Source organism: Podarcis muralis, chromosome 5, assembly GCF_964188315.1.
Source record: "Podarcis muralis chromosome 5, rPodMur119.hap1.1, whole genome shotgun sequence".
NCBI classification, from domain to species: domain Eukaryota; kingdom Metazoa; phylum Chordata; class Lepidosauria; order Squamata; family Lacertidae; genus Podarcis; species Podarcis muralis.
Genome location: NC_135659.1, coordinates 99164522 through 99190644, shown reverse-complemented (window position 1 = coordinate 99190644; position 26123 = coordinate 99164522). Strand labels below are relative to the sequence as shown.

At 47.3% G+C, this 26123-nt stretch overlaps 1 protein-coding gene and 1 long non-coding RNA gene across 9 annotated transcripts in view; one reads left to right on the top strand and one right to left on the bottom strand.

The window, feature by feature from the left end:
* Positions 1-26123, top strand: part of NOL4L (nucleolar protein 4 like) — a 136223-nt gene that overhangs the window by 64784 nt on the left and 45316 nt on the right. The window contains exon 1 of one of the 8 annotated variants that reach the window (XM_028735623.2): positions 12114-12269. The exons of 4 other annotated variants lie outside the window; for them this stretch is intronic. Coding sequence is in view for 1 of the 4 variants with exons in the window: in XM_077929468.1 (XP_077785594.1) it covers positions 20389-20430 (42 nt within the window). In the remaining 3 variants the exon portion in view is untranslated. Of the gene's footprint in view, positions 1-12113; positions 12270-13211; positions 13231-13798; positions 14026-20314; positions 20431-26123 lie in introns of those variants that run through there. 3 more of the 8 variants (XM_028735621.2, XM_028735620.2, XM_077929468.1) reach the window with 3 other exon arrangements.
* LOC114599846 (uncharacterized) lies at positions 9911-12856 on the bottom strand. Its single transcript, XR_003707383.2, has 2 exons — positions 12538-12856; positions 9911-11060 (listed from the first exon to the last, which is right to left on the bottom strand). It is a non-coding gene; the product is annotated as an uncharacterized LOC114599846 (long non-coding RNA).

Here is a 26123-nt window from a genome sequence, read left to right as displayed (position 1 = left end):
CTAAAGCTAAGTATGAAAGTGCTAAAGATAAAGTCCTAAAGTGAGGGGTACAGCTTTGGCTGAGGAACAGAACAAATTTTAGCTATGTTACCTGAGAAGAAGAAAGGGAAGGGAAGGTTTTAAACTGAAGTGTAATTTAGTCAAGTTTGAAGCAGGCCAGGGCCAAAACTGCCAAGTGATGAGCGGTTCTCTGATTTGGAGCAGAGGACCAATGGAGGGGAAGAGCTCCAAACCCTTTCTTTTTCCTGTGATTTGTCTACCCGGCTCTTCTTCTCCCCATAGTGAGAAAATAGTTGTGTTCATTGCAAGGGAACTGCAGAGTCTTGCAGTGCCTTAAAGACTAACAAATTTATGACTTGGGTGTGTTGGATTGTATGTATGTGTGTGTATTTGAAGGGGATGAGAAAGGGGTTGTTTTCTTTAACTAGAATTTGTTGTATCTGAAAACATGCTGTAGAGTGGGAGAGGACTTGCATGTCCCAGTTTTTTAATTTGATGGATCTGACCGCAATGACTGAAAGCAAACAGGACATGGGCTAGTTTTTGTTTTTTTGCCTGATCGGGACTGGCAAGGATGTTAAGTGTAGGTTTTTGAAGGAATCTGGTTCTTCACTTTCCATGAGGCTTCATATTTGCTTGTAGGAAGAGAGAGGACATTCACCTTATTTTTGAAACACAGAGCAAGCCAAGCCAGGCAAAGAAAGGATCATTTTGTTTAGGATGAAGAGAGCAGGAAGTGTCAGGGGGGTAATCTGTTAAAATGGACTAATCCCTCGCAATCGCTTTGACCTGAGATTCAACCAAATGTTTGTAGTGTTATCGTTTCTCGTAATCTGCAATAGGTAACCTGTCCAAGTGGTGTTTGTGTTTGAGGCTCTTAAACTTGTGGCTTCTGCCTGAGGGGCTGCTGTGCCTGAGACATTTTCTAAAGATTCCCATTCTGCAGCTGTGTCTTGATGCATCAGATCCTCTTTGCGGCGTCTTTTTCCTTCCCCCAGGAGTGAAGTGGGGCAAACCTTCCCCTCTCCTAATGACTGTTGTGTTCAAGACAGAGTGGGACAAAAAATGGGGAGGGTACCATGACCTTCCTACTCTGATTGTGGGCTTCCCAGAGATAGCTGACTGCCACTGTTGAAAAAAGAATACAGTACTAGAGGGACCTGAAGAGTCATATATTCCTACAACTGCCACAAGCATAAACAAAGAATAATATTTATTAGGCTCATGTTCAGTGTCCGACTGAAATATTGCACCTGTGGTGTTGAAGGTATTGTCCTGCCAAGCCAGTCTCTTGCGATATGCACCTTGGTTTCTTTGCCTGAGACATTTAATCTTAACTTCCCTTTACCACAGAAAACCCAACACATAAAAATACCCCATTATACATCTTCAGTCACTGATGGGGTGTGGTGGGAAGTTTGTCACATGGTGTGGTGATGTTTCAGTGGGGGGTCTCTGTTGCAACTCCTCTGTTTCTGTTTGCTCCATACCTGAGCACCACCTAGCCGCTTTCTTTGTGGTAGCCCCCAATACCCATTTTCATTTATCACTGCATGTTGAATGCATGCCTACTTTGGAACAGTTCTCTGAAGATCCCCATACACTCAGTTGGGGGCGATTATGCTGGAGACTGTAATTGTGGTGCAAATGTTGGACTTTTCTCTTTTAATTTTTAGTACGGATGTCTTGTGCAAGGCCTCATTATCATAATTTGGTATTTTATTGCTGCTGTATTTTTTGGGTGGTGGTGGGGAATCATGGTTGAAGTTTTAACTCTTATGGTGGCCTGTGGAGCATTCCTAAATGTTTGGGATATTGCCACCACCCCCGATCCTGCAAAGAGTAGTTTGCTGTAGCTGAATATTACTCTTGTGCAGGACATCTGTGCTAAGAACAAAGCAAAACAAAATCAGGTTGAAATTGATACCTACCTGTCTTGCAAAGGGCACATGTTTTCATTACGCTTTTGCATACTACCTTGGGGGAAAATTCACGTGCACAGGTATCAAAATAGCTTTGTGCATGCCCAAAGTAGCTCTCAACAAAGAGACAGGGATGCATTTCAAGCAAACACTACAAAAACTATTTCATCATAACATAGCGAAACAAAAATACAATAATATACAAAACCCATATTTCAATACCATATACAACAAGATTATTAAACAACATAAAGGTAAAGGTAAAGGTACCCCTGCCCGTACGGGCCAGTCTTGACAGACTCTGGGGTTGTGTGCCCATCTCACGCAAGAGACCGGGGGCCAGCGCTGTCCGGAGACATTTCCGGGTCACGTGGCCAGCGTGACAAGCTGCATCTGGCGAGCCAGCGCAGCACACGGAACGCCGTTTACCTTCCCGCCAGTAAGCGGTCCCTATTTATCTACTTGCACCTGAGGGTGCTTTCGAACTGCTAGGTTGACAGGCGCTGGGACCGAGCAACGGGAGCGCACCCCACCGTGGGGATTCGAACCGCCGACCTTTCGATTGGCAAGCCCTAGGCGCTGAGGCTTTTACCCACAGCGCCACCCGCGTCCCATTAAACAACATATCCAAGTCCCAAAAGACACCTGAAGACACATTAAAAATTAAACTATTAATTTAAATAACAAAAGTAAACAACATATCCAAGTCCAAAAAAAGGGAATGCGTGGACAGTTGTGGACACAGCAAAATCAGATCTGAACTACCTGTTTGTGATATAAAGCCCCCAGCCTTGTTTTGGTGTGGGGTCCGGCAACCAAAGTTAAAGGGAGTACTGGAACATTTTTGAAACCTTCCTGGGCAGCAGCCCAAGAGGAGGTCATTTCGTCAGCATAGAACACGGCGGTAGCTGCCGTTGGAACTCAGATACCACATGTCCCTGTTAGGCTTCATGCTGGTTGCTATGGATTTGCAAGACCTATTAGAGCTATTTTAAGAGACAGAGTTGCCATGGCAGGACCCAGCCCTTCCTCTCTTGCATATCCCAAACTCTCCCCTGACTTCCGTTGGAATTTGAGGTGTGTTAGGAATGGAGCAGGCGGTCACACCTGGTGCAGGCGCCAAATTTAGAGAATATCTTCAAGAGGCATTTTTCTTCAAACCAAAGGCATGAGGGCAGGGTGGTGGGAGTAGCAAGACTGGATATTATAGAAAGCTAGTGAAGTGAGTGGGAGCTGAGCATTGCTTTGTGCTGGGGAGGATTTGTGCCCTGTGTTCATCTCTCCTCTTCCCACTCCTGAAAGGCTAAAGGTAGTTGGGTGGCCTGCGGGTCTTCAATCTGCTATTCATGCTAAACATTTCTTGGTCCCATCTGTGTGTTGGGGCTGCAGAGAACACAGATTAAAACAGTCGCCATTGCTGGGACACAAAACATGAACTCCCATTCCCCCTACATAATATCATGATCTTCCTACAATAAGGGTTTTTTTTAATATAAAAAAGTACTGTTTATTTGATTCATATCCTGCCTTTCAGATATGGAAGCCCCCGTCAAGACACCTGAAGACACATTAAAAATTAAACTATTAATTTAAATAACAAAAGTAAACAACAATAAGGCCATTTAGCGACAGCTAAATTCCAGAACAATGAATCAGCATCCAGTTTTCCACCCAGAGGCTTGAGGAAAATAAGCATGTTATGTCTTAGTTGACTGCTTGGTAGTGCGGTCCTATATATGTTTACTCAGAAGTAAGCCCCAAGTAAATGAGTAGAGGATTGCAGCCTAAATCTGCAAGAATGTGCAAATGAGACCTCAAGTTGTGCGAATGGACAACATTGGGAGTGGCACTCCTTGCGGTGATGGCTCCAAACCATCCAGGGCTTTGTATGACAGAACCAAAATCTTAAATTGTGCTCAGTAGCAAGTAGGCAGCCAATGCAAGTGTCTGAGAATAAATGTTATGTAATTTCAGGTCCATCAGGTCCACCAAGACACTGACTGCTGTGTTATGCACTAGCTGCAATCTCTGAACCATCTTCAAGAGTGTAGATGGTACTCTAGTACTTGGCAGTATCATTTTAGAAGAGGGACTCCCTCTTTTCTCGCATAGGAGAACGTAACTCTTCTGCAATGGAAACTGTCATCCAGATCACTGCATTAAAATGGTTATTAAAAAGTTAACATTTGTCGCCCAGTTAATGGGGGACACTTCTTAGTCTATCAGAATATTTTAACCAGTATAGCTAACTAGCTGACTAGGCGTTGCAGTTTTTATCAGTCTTTCGTAGGAGTCTGGGTGGGCTTACCTAGGTAGCAAATTCCACAGGGGGGGGCATTGGGGAGGCCTTGCTTCTCTTAGCCACTTTTTAAACCTCAGTTAGTAGTCCAAGGTTTCTGAAGCAGAAACTTTTTCTTTAAGCAGGGCCACTTTTGAAGACAAAAATGTAGGAGGAAGTTTGCATGTGAAAAGGCATTCCCTAAAATATGGGATATGTTTTCCCCTCCTAACTGGTCTCATGCAAGGTTTACATTTCTAAAGTTCATTACTTAGGACAGCTGGTTGACAATGTGAAACCTAACATATTCCACTATGTATCTATTAACTTTTTTCCAGAAGCACAAGGACATCAAGTGACTAGCACAGACTCATTTTGTGAGTCAGTCACTCTCTTGGGAACCCAAGATCTCTTGTAATGACCACCAGGGCCTCCCTTAATCATGTTTGCAAAAGGAAGCCACTATATAATTGTTTGTATTTTTGTTTTTTTCTCCACTGCCCGTTGCTCTTGATTAACTTTTGCAGAACCTTTGCACTGCAGAAATTGGAAAAATCGGGCTGAACAAATGTTATTACCAAACATATTATATCTAGATCTGCATCTGGATAGGCACAGATATCTACACATACTGTACACAATTAGTGGAACTGAGAGTAGGAGCTTTGTAGCAGTTTGCCTGGAGGTGCAAGATACGGTGTCAGCACCTGTGATGGCGTATCGTGACTCTTTGCATTGAGTAGAAGTATTATGTGTAACTGCAAGATTCTTGTTCTAGGTTGATCACTGGAGACCTTCTGCTTGCTTGCATTGACAATGGAAAGGTTGCAGGGGGAGAGCCTGGCCAGGTGGGGTGGGGGGAGCATCAAGTACATCCGGTCTACTTAGCAGATCAGCTCAATCATGGTCATGGTTATATTCTCCCTTAAAACAGTAGTTCAGGTATGAGTTCTGCAACAGCTTCTACAGGGAAGACTGACATGGAATTTATGTACCACTTTTTAGCAGTGTTCTACCAAAACAGTGTAGAATTAAAACAGCTGTATAAAACAGCCCCTTCCTCAATACTATAAACAACCAAAATCAATGTAAAAGCACCAGAAAAAAATTAGGACGTAAAACAGAGAATTATTTTTTAAAATGGCATAAATAGGCTGATTGAAGAATTCCTTTGATCATAGAATCATAGAGTTGGAAGAGACCACAAGGGCCATCGAGTCCAACCCCCTGCCAAGCAGGAAACACCATCAGAGCACTCCTGACATATGGTTGTCAAGCCTCTGCTTAAAGACCTCCAAAGAAGGAGACTCCACCACACTCCTTGGCAGCAAATTCCACTGTCAAACAGCTCTTACTGTCAGGAAGTTCTTCCTAATATTTAGGTGGAATCTTCTTTCTTGTAGTTTGGATCCATTGCTCCGTGTCCACTTCTCTGGAGCAGCAGAATGATGATCTTTAAAATCTCCCCACCCACTTCCACTCCTTTGTCATTGAATGGTTTCCTGCTACAGATGTGTTCAAATTGTTATACTGCTTTTTATATATCTATGTAATACATATAATATATTTCAGAAATTTGGCCTTCTACTTCTTTTTGTGCTTGGCTTACTGTTAGGCGATGGAAGCTCAGGCATTATTCATTTTGTTTTCCTCATTTGGGCAAGACTTCCGCTTTTTAAAGGAAGCCTTCTTGGATTTTACAGCTTCCTTGTCTGTGCTATATAACCACACTGGCATCCTTGTTGGCTTGTTTTTAGCCTTTCTGATCTGATCTGTGTTATATATTTTATTTATTCAACTAGGTTCATTTAACCTCCAAGCTTCCTGAAAGGACAGAACAGGCCTGACTTTTCAAGTTACTTTTAACTAATCCTCTCATTTTTAAAGAAATCTCTTCCAAATTTAAATGTAACTGCCTTGGACTTTTTATGCCTGGCATCAGTTCATGCAACTGAGCAACAAACAAAAAATCCCATTGCACAGGGCAATGATTCTCAAAAGAGTAAGGAGCTTTTGGTCCCATAAACTGCACTGATCAAATAAGGGGTATACTTGTGGGTACTGGCAACTGCCTGGCCTTCCTTACGTAGATGGGGGTAAGCATCCATGCACAACGGCAGCAGGGTGCTTGTAAAAACCTGTGCTGAGATTTGTCAGGAAATGACAGGTCAGTGAATGCATGGCAGGGAGATGTGTATCCAATTCCTCAAATAAACCCATCTCCCCCTCCCCGCTGCTTTGCTCATGCCACCTCCTCTCCCTTGTCCTTTCTCAAGACCTCACTTCCCATCAGCCGCTTTGCCTCCTCCAATGCCTTTCCCTATCTCTGTGTCTTTCCCCAACATTGGTGCTCTTTCTGTCTGTTCATCAGGCTGCTTTACCTTTACTCACTTTCTCCTTTAAGACCCAGGTTTTTTTGGGGAGGAATTTCCTCTTAGGTCACACCAAGCAGGGCTCTGTTGTTTTGCAGATGAGTAATTTGGTGGGTTGGACTTTGAATTCTTGCCTCGGCAGTAGTTTTTATGTCTCTGAGTGACAGTGCAGGGGGTCGGTCACTTTGCTGGGGGGTCAGCACAGGAACCACAAAGACAAGTGGCCACAGAGAAAGGTTGGTTAATTTGAAAAAAAAGAAGTGTCAGTAGGACAGTTGATGGAATGACTTACCGCTTCTGCAGTGGCAGCTGAAATGTGTCCCCCCACTTTTGGGAGATGTGCCAGTACCCCTGCTCTGCCAGTATTTTATGAAGGATTACTTGATAAATAATGCTTTGTCTCCCTTGGCTGTTTGTCCTCCTTCCTCTGAATGTATGTGGTTGCTAGTTCTCATGGTCCTCCTCCCACCCATGGCTATTATTTTCTTGAACCACCTTAGCCTCATTTGACCCACTTATCCACTGCAACTAGACTCTCCCTAATCCCAGCACCACCACCCAGAGGCAGCTTCTCCAGTCTTTTCTCGACACATGTCCTCTAAGACCCACGCTCTCAACCCTCACCCCCCCGAATCCTTTCTCTTTCAGTCCAGCACAACTCGCTATGATCCTTTTGGGTCCTAAGTGTGGAAACAAGGTCACACACACCTTGAGAGGTTTAGGGGCAGTGTGGCAGGCAATGTTTCACTTTCTCGGGATGAGAGAACACCACATATGTATGAATCGCTGTAATGCATTTTATTTACAAATGTCTTTGCAGAACACACTATGGGTTTAGTGACCACTACAGCAGGTGGCAAAAGTGCTGCCTCTGCTTCATATTCCCAAAGCAACATTGTGGACAACTGCACCCTGGTTCATAGAGTCATCATAGAATCATAGAGTTGGAATAGACCACAAGGGCCATCGAGTCCAACCCCCTGCCAAGCAGGAAACACCATCAGAGCACTCCTGACATATGGTTGTCAAGCCTCTGCTTAAAGACCTCCAAAGAAGGAGACTCCACCACACTCCTTGGCAGCAAATTCCACTGTCGAACAGCTCTTACTGTCAGGAAGTTCTTCCTAATGTTTAGGTGGAATCTTCTTTCTTGTAGTTTGGATCCATTGCTCCGTGTCCGCTTCTCTGGAGCAGCAGAAAACAACCTTTCTCCCTCCTCTATAGGACATCCTTTTATATATTTGAACATGCCTATCATATCACCCCTTAACCTCCTCTTCTCCAGGCTAAACATGCCCAGCTCCCTTAGCCGTTCCTCATAAGGCATCGTTTCCAGGCCTTTGACCATTTTGGTTGCCCTCCTCTGGACACGTTCCAGTTTGTCAGTGTCCTTCTTGAACTGTGGTGCCCAGAACTGGACACAGTACTCCAGGTGAGGTCTGACCAGAGCAGAATACAGTGGCACTATTACTTCCCTTGATCTAGATGCTATACTCCTATTGATGCAGCCCAGAATTGCATTGGCTTTTTTAGCTGCCGCGTCACACTGTTGGCTCATGTCAAGTTTGTGGTCAACCAAGACTCCTAGATCCTTTTCACATGTACTGCTCTCAAGCCAGGTGTCCCCCATCTTGTATTTGTGGCTCTCAGTTTTTTTGCCCAAGTGCAATACTTTACATTTCTCCCTGTTAAAGTTCATCTTGTTTGTTTTGGCCCAGTTCTCTAATCTGTCAAGGTCGTTTTGAAGTGTGATCCTGTCCTCTGGGGTGTTAGCCACCCCTCCCAGTTTGGTGTCATCTGCAAATTTGATCAGGATGCCCTTGAGTCCATCATCCAAGTCGTTGATAAAGATGTTGAATAAGACCGGGCCCAAGACAGAACCCTGTGGCACCCCACTAGTCACTCTTCTCCAGGTTCCTTCTACTTCAGCTAAACTTACAGCTTGTAATTGTGTGCCTCCCCTTTTTCCATGCATGTATGGCCTTGCAGAGAACTCATTCCCCCAAGTCAATTGCTCACTTTTAAGTTGTTGATAAGGTCTAAAACTTTGTCTCTTGTTACTGCTGTTTGCCTTAGTTCTTATATCTACTGCTATGAGAACAGATGCAAATAATTCATTCAGCTGCAATCTCCTTTTCCTCCTTTAGCACACCTTTGCCATCTAAAGCTCCAATGACCTCTCTAGATAATGTTCTGTTTTAATATATTTAAAGATTTTTTGGGTAGTTGGTCTTCATGTTTTTAGCAATGTGCTCCTTGACTACTTTTATTTTCATCTCTTGAATTTATTTAATCAAAGCTTGTGTTCCTGCTTGTTCTCATTGGAACAAGACTTCCATTTTCTGAAGTGAACGTTCATAAGAACGTAAGAAGAGCCTGTTGGATCAGGCCAATGGCCCACCTAGTCTAGCATCCTGTTCTCACAGTGACCAACCAGATTTCAATGGGAAGCCCAAAAGCAAGACCTGAGCACAACAGCACTCTTCTCATTTTTGCCCCGCCCTGGCCACAGTGATCCATGTGACAGTCACCTCCAGCCTTGACTACTGTAATTCGCTCTACGCGGGGCTGCCCTTGAAGCTGTCCCAGAAACTCCAGCGGGTGCAGAATGCTGCGGCGAGGCTCCTCACGGGGTCTCTGCCATGGGAGCATATTCACCCAGTGCTTTTCCAGCTGCACTGGCTCCCGGTGGAGTACAGGGTCAGATTTAAGGTGCTGGTTTTGACCTTTAAAGCCCTTCACGGCCTAAGACCCTTGTACCTACGGAACCGCCTCTCCTGGTATGTCCCACGGAGAGCCTTAAGGTCCATGAATAGCAACACCCTAGAGGTCCCGGGCCCTAAGGAAGTTAGATTAGCTTCAACCAGAGCCAGGGCCTTTTCAACACTGGCTCCGGCCTGGTGGAATGCTCTGCCTCATGACACCAGGGCCCTGCAGGATCTGATTTCTTTCCACAGGGCCTGTAAGACAGAGTTGTTCCACCTGGCCTTTGGCTTGGAATCAACTTGATTCTCTCCCCCGCTTTCTTTTTCCTTTTTCCTTTCTCCTCCTGTGATGAGGCTGCATTTTAATATTTTAATGTTTCAATATTTTAAGGTTGTATTTTAATCTTGTTTTTAAGTTGTATTCATTCAACTTGTTTTTATTAGTGCTTGTTAGCCGCCCTGAGCCTGGCCTTGGCTGGGGAGGGCGGGGTATAAATAAAAATTATTATTATTATTATTCCCAACAACTGGTATTTAGAGGCATACTGTCACTGATAGTAGAGGGAAAACATAGCCATCGTGTCTAGTAGCCCTATTCATATCCTCCAATTGCTTCCTTGACTCAGATCAGCATCCTGTTAATTTTTTTTTGCTTGTTTGCTGCTTACATACAAAAATGGCTTCTAAGTAGTTTACAAGTATAAAATCAATTATAAATCCATACATCATTAAGACACACAATAAAACAATTCCCTCAAAGCATTAAAAACACCCATAATTAAGATATACATTAATTAAGCCAGTTAAAAAGAATGCAGCTGAACAACAATTAAAAGAATTTGTTCAGGAAGTTCAGGTTCAGGGGAATGCTTGCCTCAGCTGGTGTATCTTCAACAGCTGACAGAATGCCAATATGGATGGGGCCTTTTGAATTTCTGCACCACCAGTGAAAAAGTTTGTCCAAGAAAAAGCTCTTGGCTCTAAGTGGTACCGTTCCTTATTTGTGTTATATAGTCCTGTTGTAATCTTACTATCTGTGGTTTTAAACATTCCCAAGCATTCTGGGGGGATTTAAACCTATATACACTTTCCCCTTCAACATCCTTTTAACCAGCTCCTTCATTTTGGGGAAATTTCTTCTTTGGACTTTCTTGGCAATTGTCCAGTTATATGTTGGTTTGAATATATGTTGAATTGGATAGCACCGTGCTCACTGTTCCAAATCTGTTCAACAACAGTTGTATCCCACCTTAGATGCCACTTAAGTTCATGCTTGGTGCCCCTCTGGTCAGTTCCAGAGGGGCACCAAGCATGAACTTAACATGGAACTGCATGTTAAGAGTTCGCCTCCCATTAACATTTGCTTCCAGTACAATCAGAAACAGGTTTGCATCTCTCCTCGTGTCTGTGGCATCTGGATACATTCAGCAACCAAACTGGTTTTCCTGCTGGTTCAAAGGGCTCGTCCATGCTTTGCGTGTCCCCTGCCTAGAAAGCAGGGGTCCAAGAGGTTTTCAGTTTGCCTTGTTGCTTTCCACCCAATTGACATTTGCTTTGATTCAGCAGTAAAAAGTGATTTTCCCCAGGGGAAATTGGCAGGACAAGCAGAGCCCAAACATTTTCTTCTAGATCCCCCAAACAAAAAGTTTTTGGGAGGCATGGAAACCAAACAACAACTTTACAGTTTAATGTAGATTTTGAATTCCACTTCAAACTGCTCCAGTTCCAACTTTCTTTACAAAGAAGGGGCTTCATCCCTCTGATTGGAGGCAAGCTGCAAGTCCTATTGAATAATATTAAAGTAATTGATTTGAAACAAATAGTGTTGAGTTTAAGCCAGGAGAGGCCAGGGGTCATGCCCTTCAGTGGCTTCCCCTAGCTTAGGCATTTAAATACCTATGCAGTTATCGGCAGCCTTAAGCAAACAACTACCGCACATCCTAACATGTCATATCAGAGAAACACCTTCAACACACATGTGGCAAAAGGTTTGGTCCCATGGAACACAATTCATCTGGAAGCTCTCGCTGAAATAATGAGAGCTGTCATTCTCCGCTTTGCATGGTGGATTGGGTCCCCTTGTTGAGTAAAGCCATTTGGATTTCCTGCCGCCGGCACCAAACTGTCTTGGGCTGGCCTATGAACTTGCTCCCAAGCACAGTGGTACCTCGGGTTGCAGACGCTTCAGGTTACAGACTCCGCTAACCCAGAAATAGTACCTCAGGTTAAGAACTTTGCTTCAGGATGAGGACAGAAATCGTGCTCCGGCGGCAGCGGGAGGCCCCATTAGTGAAAGCGGTACCTCAGGTTAAGAACAGTTTCAGGTTAAGAACGGATATCCAGAACGAATTAAGTTCTTAACCCGAGGTACCACTGTAAGTAAGTAAGTTGTGAATAACCTGCCGGGAGCGCCCCTCTTCCTTTCAGGGCACATCCAGCCCTGCCCTTCCCGCAGGATGCCTCGTACCTGCCTTCCATCATCCTTCCCGGCAAGGAGTCCAGGCCGCTCTTTAGAAAATGGACGGGCTCCCCTCCCTCCCTCCCTCTCTCTCTGCCTCCTCCTCTCCTCGTGCGTTTCCCCCCGTTTCTTTCTCTCCACCCTCCGGCGACACAACACAGCGTCTCCCTCTGGCTTTCGCCTCCTTGCGCGCACGGTGTGTGCGCCTATGTGTCTCCGACAGGGCGTGCGCCGCCTCCTCCGCCTCCTGGTCTCCCCCCCCGGGATGCGTGTAGGAGGCTCAGGCTGCCTGTGTCCCCCCTCCCCCAGCCCTCTCTTCCCCGTCTCTCTCTCGCTCCCCCCTCCCCCCCGATCCGGGAGTGACGCGCTCCGCAGTGCCAGCCCTCCTCTCTCCTCTCCGCTCCCCTCCCGGCGGGGCGCTCCTCCTCGGGCAGCAGCTGGCTGTCAGCCTTCCCCGGAGCGCCCCCTTCTCTCTCGGCCAGGGCTGGCGCAGGCCGGCGGCGGGCCCCAGGCGCCGCAGCGGCTCCGCAGCAGGTAGGCGATGGCTGGGGCCGGGCAGGAGACGGGTCGCCCCGGCCACAGGGAACGGGAGGAGAGAGAGATAGAGGGCCGTGCGTCCCCGGACGCGCCGCGCTCCGTGCGCCCTGCTACGAGAAAAAGCAGCGGGTCTTGGCGGGGGGGGGGCAACTTGTGGGTCTTGGGGCCAGCCAGCCATTCCCCCACCCCGGGAGGGGGTGGTGGTCCAGTTGAACCCAGGCTAGCCTGGCACTGGGGGCGCGCAGAGAGAGGAAGGTGTGCGTACCCAAGGAGGAGCGTCCGGAAAGCCCTGGCGACCCCGGGGTGTGCGCCGGCGAATTGGGCGTGCGGGTGGAAGACCCCGGAGAGGTGGCCGCTCGGGGAGGGATGGGGGGCGGCGGCGGCGGGGCTGTCCTCGCCGCGCTCGCCCTCTTGTTTCACTTTCCGGCAGCCAAAGCGCTTTACACTCCCGGGCGCCGTTTTCAGGGGGCGGCCACGCGTGGGGGTGGGGAGGGGGCGTGTGGGCACGGAAGGGGCGGAGGCAAGTTTATTGGAGGGGAGCGCCGAGCAGCCTGCGACTGGAGGGGCGCGTCCTTGATCGGAGGGGGTGCGCTTTTGTTTGCTTGCCACTATAGGAATTCCTCGGGATCCTCGGATGGGGGGGGGGGGGTGGAGGAAGAAGAGCCGCGACTGCGGGGTGGGGACGCGGAGAGAGGAGCGCGCTCAAGGAACGGGGGGGGGGGTGTCCGTTTGGAGTTAGCCAACGGGCCGCATACACTCTGCGCTTGGAATGCACGGGGGGGGGGGAGAATCCGTGGGGGGGGGTCAACGGCAAGAGGTGGAAGAAGAGTGTTCAGCGATGCCTGGCAGGGCGGGGGGGAGGGATGGGAGGCGCGTGGAGGCGGAAGGGGAGAGGGGGCGTGTGAATGCCGGACTGAACTCGTGGAGGAGCAGCCGCGCGCCCTGCGATTGTTGACAGGTTGCTCGGGCTCTGTGTGTACACGGAGGAGGGCAGGGGAGGAGGACCTGGTGGTGGGCGGCTGCTCCGTGTACTCCGGGTAGATACAATGGAGGACGGCCTGGGGCCCGTCTCCAGGAAGGAAGTTGCGAGGACTTTACTGGGTGGGAGTGAGGGGTGTGTGCATGTGTGGATGCACACCCGGGAACTTATCCGACGAGTGTTACAACAGTTGCTGGAGAGTTCCTTTTGCAGACGCGCTCCTGTGACCTGTCCCCCTGGAACGTGGGCCGCTGCGAAGTGAATGAGTTTGTAGTAACACCGCATTTCTCCTTCTTGTGCGCGCAAGAGCAGGGCGCTGGGTTTGTGCGCGCGCGTGTGAAAAGTAGTTACAGAGTGCTGCGTGTCGGGCAGGGCTCGCCTGACAGTTTGCTGGCGTTTTGGCCGGGGTGAGGGGAGGGGGGTGGGTGGGTGGCCCCGCGCGGAATCTGCGCGCAGCCAGCCGGGGAGTCAGACGCGGCGCTCGGAGTTGTGAGGCTGGTGATGCGTGGATCGGGGCCGGCGGGCCGGGGTCCCGTTGGCTCGAGGGAGGAGGGGCGGAATCTCGCCGTTTTTGAAAACTCCCTCGTGCGTTCTGATTCCAGACTGGCCCCCACGACTCCTCTACCTACCGACCCTCCTTCCCAGACAGCTACCCGAACCGAACCGCCTCGGCCTCGTCTTCCCCTCTTTAGCACCTAGAGACAAGCCCCCCCCCCCTCCGAGCGGCCTCTCATTAGCGTCTCTAATGAGCCCGATGCCTGGAGAAAGGTTAAGGTTAGCGCGTCCTTCCCTTCTCCTCCTTTCCCTTCCCTCGCCAGCATCTTCCCCTCCCCGGAAGAGCACAAAAGCGCAGAAAGAAGAAAGTGGGGAGAGGCGGCGGCGAAGGCAGATCAATGGGGAGCTCCAGACCCATCAATTCGCCCTGGGAGCTGCTTCTCCTTCTCTCCAGCATCGATTTTCCCTTTCCCACCCTAGGCGCAGGGAGAGACACCCCCCTTCCCTTCCCTAGCCTTCCCTCCATCATCTCCTTTCCACCTGGAGAGTAGGAGGGGCGGGGGTCTCTCTCTCTCTCTCTCTCTCTCTCTCTCTCTCTCTCTCTCTCTCTCTCTCTCTGCCATGGCACTCCTCCTCCTCCAGCTCTTCCTCCCCTTTTGGGTGGGGGTGGGTGGATTGGACTGGAAATAGATTTCTCCCCGGAGGTAAAGCTGGGCTTTATGGGTCAATCCCTGCTTCAGGCAGCAACCTCCGGGCACCAGCTCGTTGCAAACACTCCGTCAAGATTTGCCTGCCTGAGCTTGGGGGGGGGGGGAGCTTGGGGGGTGGGAGAGAAGGGTTGGTGCAGAAAAGGAAGGGGAAAAGTCCCCAGGAATGAGTGTATCTGTGGGTAAGGTGAAGGCTTTTCAAAAGCAAGCCTTGGTGCTGTTTTGCGAACAGTACTTTTCTTAATGGGAAATATTTCTGGCTCTGTTTTCGCAAACCCTTTCTCAGGTCTGCTATTTACTTCCTGTGTTTTTTCTCCCCAGCTGGGTGGAGGAACAATGGAACAGGCGTCACATGCTAATAGTTTCTTGGCAGTAATGTCACTTCCCTTAATATTTGGTGGAACAGACAGTGAACTGTTGGCAGGGTATAGGTTTGGCAGGGTATAGGTTGGGCAAAGGGGAGAGTTTGGACTTGGGATGGTAGAGAACATTTCCATTAAGGTAGGGTAGGTGGTAACTGTCAAATGCCTATTTTCCTCTGCAATATTGAATCCAGTGCCTATTTGAGTTCAACAAGTCCCTCATCTACAGTGCAAATACTGTTCATGTTTTATCACTCAGATAGTCACCAGCAAAGTGTGCAAAGTTTCCCCTAGCAAAGTGTGCAAAGTTTTCTAATTCACTTGTTTACTCCAGAACATGTCATTTCAAGTTAGAAGACTTTTTTTTTTTAGTGCCCACATTGAAATTTCATATTCTTTGCCAGGGCCGAAACGAAGCGTTATTTCACGTGGGTCAAAGATCCAGTTTGGCACCCCCCACGCACATTTGTGTACACACACTGCCTCAATGGCGCCCCTTATGGGGTTCATCTGGGGCAAAAAAAACAGTGAGCCCCACCCCCAAAGCTACAACTCTCATTGTGCTCCCATTTTTCTGTTGAGACTGATACTGTTGAGCCCATGGCAGAGCAGGAACTTGAGCCTTGGCTAGTCCTAGACCTAGATGGATTTTCATGGCACTTGGGTGTGTAACTCCCAGGATTTTATTGATAGCCTGACAATTTTTTAGATCCCCCCCAAATACTCACTTGCTTATTCCCTCTCGAGAACCAAGTTTGTACAGGAAGACGTCTAAAGAGGTATTTTGAGTCGCTGCCTACCATCTATGGGATTTCCTTCCCCATGTGGCATGTCAAAACACAAGCCACTTTGGGTTGTATTGTGCCATCTTTTTGTTTAATGCTGAAGAGTGTGGATAATTTCCCTGCCTTGCAACCATTTTTAAATGTTTTAATCTGTCCTGAGCTTGAGGGGTGTGAGCAGGTTAGCAATTCAAATAAAATGAATCCATATTTCTTGGCTCTAATGGACTTTGGAACTGGGTGCCAGTTCTCGCCTGCTGAAGGCTAAGCAAAGCCTTCGAGCTTCAGGAAGGGCAGTTTTGAAAGCCTGTCTGACAGCAGTTTCCCCTGGCATGGCTTGTAGCCCTGTTCCCTCCCTCCCTCAACAGTGTTCGCTTTAAATATGCCTGGAGGCAGAAATTTGGAAACCTTTTTTCTGTAGAGTTTGCTCCTTTTTTGCTTCCAGCAGTGACATATGGAATACTTTTCATGTTTAAATATCTGTCTCTTTCTGATCTGGAAAAGGACAGAAATTGAGGGTGATAGGGAATCTAGCAAATATCAAGTATGCCCATATGAAATCTATATATTTGTATTCCTGTATATACTTACCGGGGAGTAAGTCTCATTGAACTTAATAGGGATTACTTCTGAGTAGACATGTATAGAATTGCCCTGTAAGTACAATTTGGAAATAAGTTTAATATGCCTCTTTCTCAAGTAAAAGTGTTCAGGATCAAGAGGTGTTAGTCAAATTTCTTTATAATGTTTTTAAGTAATTAATCAACCGTTAATGTTAAGCTGATTACAACAATTACCTCTGTCTCAATGTAGGTGGTATTTTGAACATATTATTCAATGAAAGTGATTATTCCTTTACAATAAATAAAAGGCATATCATGTATTGTTTTCGAAATCCTTTTAATGCATGGCTTGTGTGCTCCCCCCAAAAGAGACTATCAGCACTGAACATTCTTTCAGGGCTGACAGCTCTGATTAAAATACATCTGCAGCTAATGTATTATAATTGATTAATCAAGTAATGCTTCCAGCTCCATTCCTTATATTTTAATGTCTTAGCTGGTACAGTGTTCCTGAGCAGATTCTCTTCTGTTACACCCAAGAGGGGTACAGTTTCATGCAATGGATAATGATGAGAGTAGGGCTTGCTGTGAAGAGCAGCACACATTAGCCAACCTGTCAGAAAGGCTTTTGCTGCATGTGATTTGTATAGTGTAAAAGCAGGTAGCATTCTTTGTCCTTTTGTGTGGTCTTTGGGTATGGCCACTGGGCTTCATTGGTGATTCCATCGGGCTTCTAGGCTTCCAGGTGCAATATTGGCTATGTAACAGCCCCCAGTGCTTGGAGTCGAAAGAATTTCCCTTTCTATAGAATGCACTTTTCTGTGGACTGAAGTAGTTATGCCATGATTAAATGTGGCTCAGTATCTTCTAGACATGCTCACAAGACTGTGTTTAATGCTTGATAACTTGGAGAAGAGGTGGTTGTTACTGCTTAGATGAAATATTCCTTGTGTCTGCTCACTGTCCCTCTGTTTAGTCCTACTTTGTGCTGTTCTGTCCTTGTTAATTTGTTTTTTAAAACAACAACAACAACAACAACAATAAAATGAGTACCTTACAGAAGAGGTTGGACTATATTATCACAACATTATTGGACTCACATCCCACCCCTCATCTCTCATGTGGTTTTAGAATAGTTTTCTAAATAATCAGATCTTACGCATGGCTGCTGATTCACCAATTTTCACAGTTTCCCCATCCCTTTTTCTTAAAAAATCGGACCACTGTCAGGGGCACGAGTAACTTAGTTTTGAAGTTTTCAACACTATATGTTGACTTGGCCTATTTTTAGGGAAAGTGACTAATACGTTTTATAAATGAAATGGATACACAAGAGAGCTGAGTAGCGTAATGGTTAAGAGACTCAGCTGTGGACCAGGGCCTTCCTGGTTCAAATATTGCCTCTGACACAAACTTCCTAAGTCTGAGCACCCCTTTCCTCACCTGGACCAGTGCAATGGAGGGGAGGGTTAAATCTTCCTTCCGCATGAAAATCTCATCACATCTGCTATTATTATTATTAATTTTAAAAACCAGTAAGTGACACAGTTACAGCACAAACCTCTGCATGTACACTCAGAATTAATTCCCATTAGGTACTGTGCGGCTCACTCCCAAGGGGAGGTGGGTACAGGATTACAGCCTTAGTTTCGCATCCATTTTGGACCTCGCAGTGTCAACCCACTATCTGTAATACACAAATGATACCTGCTCACCTCAGAGATGAAGTAAACATTACTGGATAATGCATGTGAGTGGCTTTGGAAACTGGAAAATATCATATAAATGCTCAGTATCATCATTATCATATAAATAAAATCCACTACCCAACATGGATTTCTTGGGTGACCAAGAAACAGAACCCAGGGGTCCAGTTTGGTCATGAGGCCATTTCCCCCAAACCACATCCACCTGACCAACACTGGGTGGCGTCAGCTGATGGGCCAGGAGTAGGGTGCAGTCCTGCTGGGTCTTACTTCACCAGCTCTTTTCCAGTGGGAAACATGCTAGTGAAGTAGACCCAGCAGGATTGAACCCTCCTCTCATCAGCTGGTGAGTAGAGACTTTAATCCTGCTGGGAGCTTCTTCACCCACCCTGTGGGGGTCAGCCTTGACAGGCGGTTGGGACTGCTTACCTGCCAGTCACCTGGTTTCATGATGTCATATGATTGGCCCACCCACCTGTCAGTGTTGGCTCATGGGGTATGGGGGAGGTTCTCCACCCCTGGTTGAAGAGGTGAAGCTGTCCAGTGAAAGGGCAGGATTGCTTCCCAATGGCTGGGGTGCAGGCTTAGTCCCCTTCTCAAGTACACTCCTTATTTATAAATTTTAAATCATCCTTCCCTTCGCCATGGATGATATCAAGGTGGAGCACACAACTATTCAAATTCATATTTATTTATTTTTTAAAAAACCACATAGGTCACAGGTAACACTGATGCACTCGTTTTGCTAGTTACACTCTGGATAGAGGAATGGCTGCTGTTCATTCCTGTGGGGGGAAATAAAAGCACAGCCTCTCTGCTGTAGTGGGGCCAGAGTCTCCCCACACATGCTTTTGACAACAGGGATCCTTGGAGAGGGAGCAGACATCTCTCCTTTTTTTTCTTTTCTGAAGGCATGTTGTGAGGAAAGGGGAAGTTTTCTGCTTGGTTCACCCACCAAGCCCCAGGGGTCAGAGGCAAGAAGTGGGAGAAGGAGCACCGTCCCTGGGGTGTGAGGATTCCTCTCCTGCTCCTCTGGGCTCGGAGGCCATGTTTGAAGGAGAGTGGGGGCAGCAGGAGCAGGTCTTGAATAACAAGTTCCCTCGGCCCATGCCAGCGTCCTTTCCATCTCGAATGCGTGGACACAGCCTGACACACTTGGTGGGCCTTTTGCTGGCTGCAACCACAGCAAACTGTTCCAGTGGGGGGGGGGGGATATGACACTCAGGCTCTCTGTGCATAAAGGGCAACACATATCCTGCAAAGCAAAGGGATATGTATTTAAAAACAGGACCACGCTTCTCTTGAAAGGCATCTCTCCCCGCAGACCCCTCCCTCCTCTCCCACTCAAAGGAAGCATTTTGCATCTCTGATCTTGTTCAGAGCAAAAAACTCGAAATCCCACAGAGCGTGTCAAAGCTCTTGGCTGCACCTAAAGCAGCTCTTTGGATCTTTGCGCGAATACTTTTCGAGTTGGAGGTGCAGCAGTGCGGAGAAAGTCTGAGCCCAACTTCACTGGTGCTGCCACCCTCGCCAGTCCTGCTGACTTGTGTGGGTGTAGAGGACTCTGGCAGGCCTCCACGAATGGGAAGCTCTTAGTGTGGCACGCCTCCTTCGCCTGGCAGTCTTTATAGTTTGGGAGGACTATTGCGTTGATGGCAAAATGGGCAATAAATGGGTTGTTTGCATCCAGAAAGAGAGTAGAGTGTTGTGAGGAATATTGGGGTGTGAAGGAGGAGGTGGGCAGGAGGTGTTCCTGAGTTTGGGATCACACATAACATAAGCCCAGCCCAGGGAAATTGACCCTGGCTGTAAAAGAACCAGGTTATTGATAGCACTTGCTTCTTACATTTACCAGGCAGGGTTACATGGTGAGCTCTGGAACAAAATTGTGTCACTGAAGGTGGTTTCTGTGGGGTGTCTGTATTCCAGAGAAAAATGGAAAGAGGTTCCAGTTGAAGGCTAGAAAGAAAGAAAAAGTAGAATGGAAGACTTTCTCTGTGGTCCTTCTCACTGCCAGTATCCCCTCCCCTCCCTGTTTTTTTGTGTCATCAGGGAAGCTGGAAGACTTAACAGATGTTTACAAAGCTCTTTTCCATGCTGAGGGGCCGGGGTGGTGGCCGGGTGTCACAGAAATGCAATGCGTTGCAGACCGGTGCCTTTTTTCTTTTATCCAGGTGGGACATGGTGGGGATATCAGTCTAGTGTGAATAGTGGAGCAGGTGTGTGCGTGCGCCTGTCTTTGGACTCCACTCCTTTCTCTGGGTGTTGCCTTATGAACGTACCTGGCAGGGGTTTGGTTGCTCTTTCGGTAAAGGAGCTGAGTCAATATTCCGTGACCCTAATCGGTGGAACTTTACTGCAGGGTGCTCCTGCGAGCTGGATGTGTTGGGCGGGGGAATGGGGTGGGGAGGGAGCGAGAGGAGAGGGGAGGGTGAGGAAGGTTAGGCCAGGAGAGGCCAGGCAAGAGATTGTGCTGGCTGATTAGGGCAGCTGCTGTCGCTTTCACCGGTGTCACCCCTGGCATGGCATGGTTGCTGAGGCGCCCAGCCCGGAGAGGGACCGTGGTAATGGATTTGTGCTCTTTTTTTGTAATGAAAGTTTCATTTGTAGTTTGTTTACAAGAAAGAAGAGATTAGCAGAGAGAAAGCTCCCCAGAACTCAGGGAGGAAAGGAAAAGAGCTCTCAGGCTGAAAGGAAGTGGAGGGGGTGCTGGTTGGATTGAGTGGAATTTGTGACTGGGGCAGCTAGGTAGAATGGACTGGTGCACATGACAGAAAGCATCCCCCACAAAACACCCCTCCTGGTCTCATGTTGTGGAAAACCAGATGGAATGTGTTCTTGTGAAGGAGCCCAAAACATTGGATGCACTTGGGTCACCCCGTAGTTTCAAGGGCCACAATGACTGTGCGCAAAAGAAGAGTGGTGCACTGGGAAGGTTGGTCTTGTGAACTGATGAAGGTGGAATTCTCAGAACTGAAAGGGAAATCCAGCTGCTCGTTTGTATTTGGGGTGGTGGGCAATTTTCAGTTATACAGAAGGCTATAACATTTCTGACTGGGGTGGGGAAGAGAATGTGGCTCATGTTCACTTATCTGCTGAGGATGAGAGAAGGAGCAAAGGTTTTAAACAAGTTAGTAAAAAAAGCTGTATGTCTGGCTACCTGGGATGAGCAAGAGTGGCTCTAGACAATCAGGAAGGGGAAATTCTGTTTGTGGGAAGAGATCTGGTCTTTTTTATTTATTTGAAGACGATGACATGCTACAAATGTCTAATGCAGGCATGTTTGGGCAAGTGGCTAGTAAATAAAAATAATGTGAGCTGGAAACTTTTGTGGGCTTAATTCCAAGTCTTTAAATAAAAACCTGCAGGGAGGTTGAATCTGGCAACCTATTAGGAAGTACCTTCTAAACTGCAAGAGCCATTCCATTGGAATGTGCGTCTGAGAGGCTGGGAAATATCAAGAGAATGTTGGTCCCTGGATCTGCCAAGGAAGGTTAAATGAAGGATGTCCGTTCTTGGGATTTGGGGGGTGAGAGGACTGTTCTGGATAATCTGCCGAGTTCCTTCTATGTCTACTGCTTCCTACACTTATATATTTTCTGATTTTTTCAGCTTAATGCTTCGGTACAGAGGATGCTGTTTGTATGTTTCTCTGTACAGGCAAGGTAAAGCTATACTTCTCTATGTGGGAGATTCAAAGGTCCGCGGATGTATATAGCTGATGTTTTTTCAACCCCAAAATCTGCATGGGCTCCTGGCTTTATCTCACATGGGTCTCCCTGTTCATACCACACAGGCTGCTGTGATTTTGAGTCCAGAACAGGCCACATTATATGCATGGTGGGAGCAGAATTTCAAGCCTTGAAAAGGGGGGACATGCATTGCTCACCTTGCGCTTGGTTTAGTAGCAAGTCAGCAATGCAGGGAGTTGCTGTTTGGCTGCGCAATCATTAACAAAAGCTGCCAGGAGATGCTGCTGACATTGGGACCTGTCTGGCAGGGCCTCTTATCACAGGAATCCATGTGGCATAAAGAGGACAGAGATGGCAATTGTGGCTGGCACAGAAAGGGCTTCGCAAGGAATCCTCCCAGTGTGGGCTCTTACTGGTTATGACAAGGCACCCTGGTGAGATTCTTGGCAAATGCAGAGCTTAGCTGGTAATGACAGGCTGCTTGCGAAAACCACGAAGAAGCTTACAGAGAATTGGTTCTGGTGGCTCGTTTCTCAGCTGTGCAACATTCCCTGGGAGCTTTGGGTGCCTTCGCTGCTTGGGCTGACTGTCAGTAGCTTGGCTAAAATGAATTGTGGGGTGGGTCTAGCCAAGGATGCATATTAGACTTCTATTCCATTATACTTTTCCCGCTTGAGTTATGCCTTTACCCACTGCAAGCCCTCGGTTTGGGTAGACTAAAAATGTGGCATGAATGAATAAAGAATAAGTGTTTACACATATACCAAAGTCGAATGGGGAAAAATGAATATTTGAAATGTCTTATATTGAAGCAGGCTACTGTTGCATCTAGCCCTGTGCTACTTACTCTGACTGGTAGCTCCTCACCAGAGTCACCAGTAGGGCCCCCTCCCATCACCTGCCACCTGAGCCTTCTAGCTAGAGTTGTGTGGGGATTGGACCTCCATGTAAAGTGAGCCCTGCCGTTGAGCTATGGTCCCTTCTGAAACGTTTTGACTCCCAGGTTCCAGCATTAAGTATTTGCAACAGAGGGCACCAAATCTAGAGAGAAGGCAAGTCTCAGCAAATTGCAAATGCGGGCTGAACAGAGGAAGGAACAGAAGACAACTCTGGTGTCTCATAAAAGCAAGAGGGAAAGTAAACTTGGCTGCAGACTAGGCTACCTGATTTGTGCAAACTACGGTAGGTTGTTTGTATGTCAGGAAGGGCCACAGAAACGCTTGATGAAAAGTTAGTGAGTCAGCACAGTGATGCTGCCGCCAAGGAAGCCACCTCTGAACTGAGTTACTTTAAGAAATAAGAAAGGAAGTGCGTGTTCTCTAGCCTAGTCAGCATGTGTGCAGCCGTACTGTGCTGAACGTGGATCACTCCACTTATCAAGGAAGGCAAGGGAGGGGCAGGCAATAATCCAAAGCAGAGCAAGAGAAGACATTGGAAGCATTGAGAATAGATTGGAGGGGTGGGGCGAACACACACATGCAGCAGGTGGTAATGGGTTCACTTGGCTTGGAAATGACTGCAGCCTGTTCCCCTAATACTTTCTGCATGGGCTATGCAGGCCTTTAGCTGCGCCGCCACATACTGAGCTTTTCCTATGGATGCCAAAAATACAACTTGAAGTGGGCAAAAGTGGTTAGGATCCCATTGCCACCTGGGTTAAGTTCATGGCCTCAGAATTTTATACGACATGATTTGTGTGTGCAGTGGCAAGGCTGAAGGGGCTCAACGTAGCCAAAGGATGCGGTTGCCGTGTGCAGAAAGGGTTGTGAGAATAGGGTCCAGTGAGCGGAGGGGATGTCACTGAGGATAAACATGTGATTGTTCTCCTTTTCTCCAGTGGATAAGATGAGAACTCTTTGGCATAAACTGCAAGGGAAAATATTCAATCTGTATGTTAGGAAAACTCACTAGCTGCCAGATTGGTGGTTGCCTTGAGGCGCAGTGGTGTGTCTCTCTCACTTGGAGGCCTCTAAGAGCAGGTTGCATAAGTTCAAGTCCCTGGGACAGGGCTCTGTTTCTGTGATGTTATTGAGGAGACAGGGTGACCAAGCTGTGACATATGTTCCTCGACAGACTGAGAGGCACTGCACAGGCACTGCACAGGCCCCTGGGATTCTTCCAGTTGGTGAAGTTTAACCCTCCACCTGGAATTTTAGCATGTCTTTGCATAGTTGTGAAGACCTGGAATTCCCAGGACACACCTGCACCCAATCTTTATTTGCGCTTATGAGGCACATCTTATGAGCCTGTAGTCCACGCTCTGGACAAACTACACAACTTGAGCCCAGGCTAGTCTCTGCCCATCTGCTTGACCATAAGTGCGGACTGTACACTCTTCCTGGTGGAGTAATTGTGTCTTGAAAGATACCGTTCTTCCTTTTTGGGGAGACTGATACAGGGACCAAGTTGGGGGATTGCGAAGTCTCCTGTTCAAACATACTTGGAAGATGCTTTTTCTCAGCCACAGCCCTCTGCATATTCAGTATGGGGATAAGAACTGACGTCCCATTTAGAATCACTATAAGGATTAAAACTAGACAGTATATTTGAAGTGTGCAGAGCACTCAAAAGTGCTATATAAATGCCATGTAGTGATTTGAGCGTTCCCGTGCTTGTGGAGCTGCAGCCCCATGCACAAGAGAGAGAGGCATCAGCAGACGTCGTGTCAAAACAACAAGAATGAATTATAGAAAACAGTTAGCAGAGAACATTTATCATAATCTGACAAATGCCTGGGGAAGAGAGATTTTTACTTGGTGTTGAAAAGTTGTTAATAATGACTCCCCCAGCAAGGTGGACCTTGCTGGGGGAGCATTCCACAAGTGGAGCCACAACTGAAAAGGCCCCTTCCCTCATCACTACCTTCTGAACCTCCCTCAAAACAGGCAAGCCTGCAATGTTGTCTAGAGGTACAGTGGTACCTCGGGTTACATATGCTTCAGGTTACATACGCTTCAGGTTACAGACTCCGCAAATCCAGAAAATAGTGCTTCAGGTTAAGAACTTTGCTTCAGGATAAGAACAGAAATCGTGTTCCGGCTGTGCGGCGGCAGCAGAAGGCCCCATTAGCTAAAGTGGTACTTCAGGTTAAGAACAGTTTCAGGTTAAGAACGGACCTCTGGAACGAATTAAGTCTTAACCCAAGGTACCACAGTACTTCACCCCTGAAATAGACTGAAGCAGAGAGTAGCGTACAAAAAACCTGCTGTGCAGTTTGTTGTTTTTGTCCCCGTATTATGGGCTGAGAGAGAGTCATGTATAACAACCCTAATATATATACTTTCCAGGGAGGTGGGAAGAGTCCTTAAAAATGTGAAAGGAAAGAAGCCCAGACAAAACACCTTGAAGGGAAGAGCAATTAGTGCCGTAAAGTTCACTGTTATACCCCTATTGCAGCTTGGAAGGCTGTGCAGAGAGGCAGGGAGGGAGAGTAGCTTGCAGGAGCAATGTAGACTACTCTTAATATTGCAGGGTAAAGGAGGACTACTTGAACTGCTTCCTCCCAGGCCAGAGCAAACACTTAATTGCTTGGAGAAGCCATTTACTTGCATGCAGTCTGCACTTCTTAAATGTTAAAATTTGAAAAAATAAATACCCAAAAGTTGTTTGTGAAGCTAGATCTGTCAGAGTAGAGATGCCTTTCTTTGATGCTAAGGCCCAGGTAACACTCCCTCCCCCCAAAGATACACTGTAACATTTTCCTGCAGGAAAGTAAGAGTGTGTGTGTGTGTGTGTGTGTGTGTGTGTGTGTGCGTGTGCACACACAAATTGCTTGAAACACAGAAGTGCTATCCAAATGGTTTATGATTGACTGTGATCAGTAGGAACTCCTGTGCAGTCAGAGCCATAGGAGAAATTTTTGGACGATTCTGCTCTCCACACACTCCCTAACTTGGACAATCTGGAGTGACTTGGTAGATAAGAACAGCTAAGGGCACCCCATGACCTAAGGGTGCATGGCCTTTTGCTAATGGCCTTTAGCTTCCCACCTGACGTACATCAGCAGTGGGGAACCTGTGGCCTCCCACAGCCACTGTAGCCAGAGAATGATTATTCTGGCTGGCATCCGTCTGTCTCAGGAGACAATGGAGAAGTGCACCTTTGGGGATGAAGTCAAACTGTTGGAAGGTTGCAGGGCCTTCTGTGGTAGAGACCAATAGGAGAGAGACATGTTTGGTTGCAGCTGGGGTAGATGAAGGAGTCTGGTTGTGCTGCTGTAGATGCACCATGGTGCTGCTTCTCTCTGCGTCCCTCCTAATGGTCATTCCTTCTCTGGTCACTGCTGTGGATACATGACATGAGTACAGTGGTGCCCCGCAAGACGAATGCCTCACAAGACGAAAAACTCGCTAGACGAAAGGGTTTTCCGTTTTTTGAATCGTTCCGCAAGACGAATTTCCCTATGGGCTTGCTTTGCAAGACGAAACGTCTTGCGAGTTCTTGCGAGTTTGTTTCCTTTTTCTTAAAGCCGCTAAGCCGTTAATAGCCGCTAATAGCCGTGCTTCGCAAGACGAAAAAACCGCAAGACGAAGAGACTCGCGGAACAGATTAATTTTGTCTTGCGA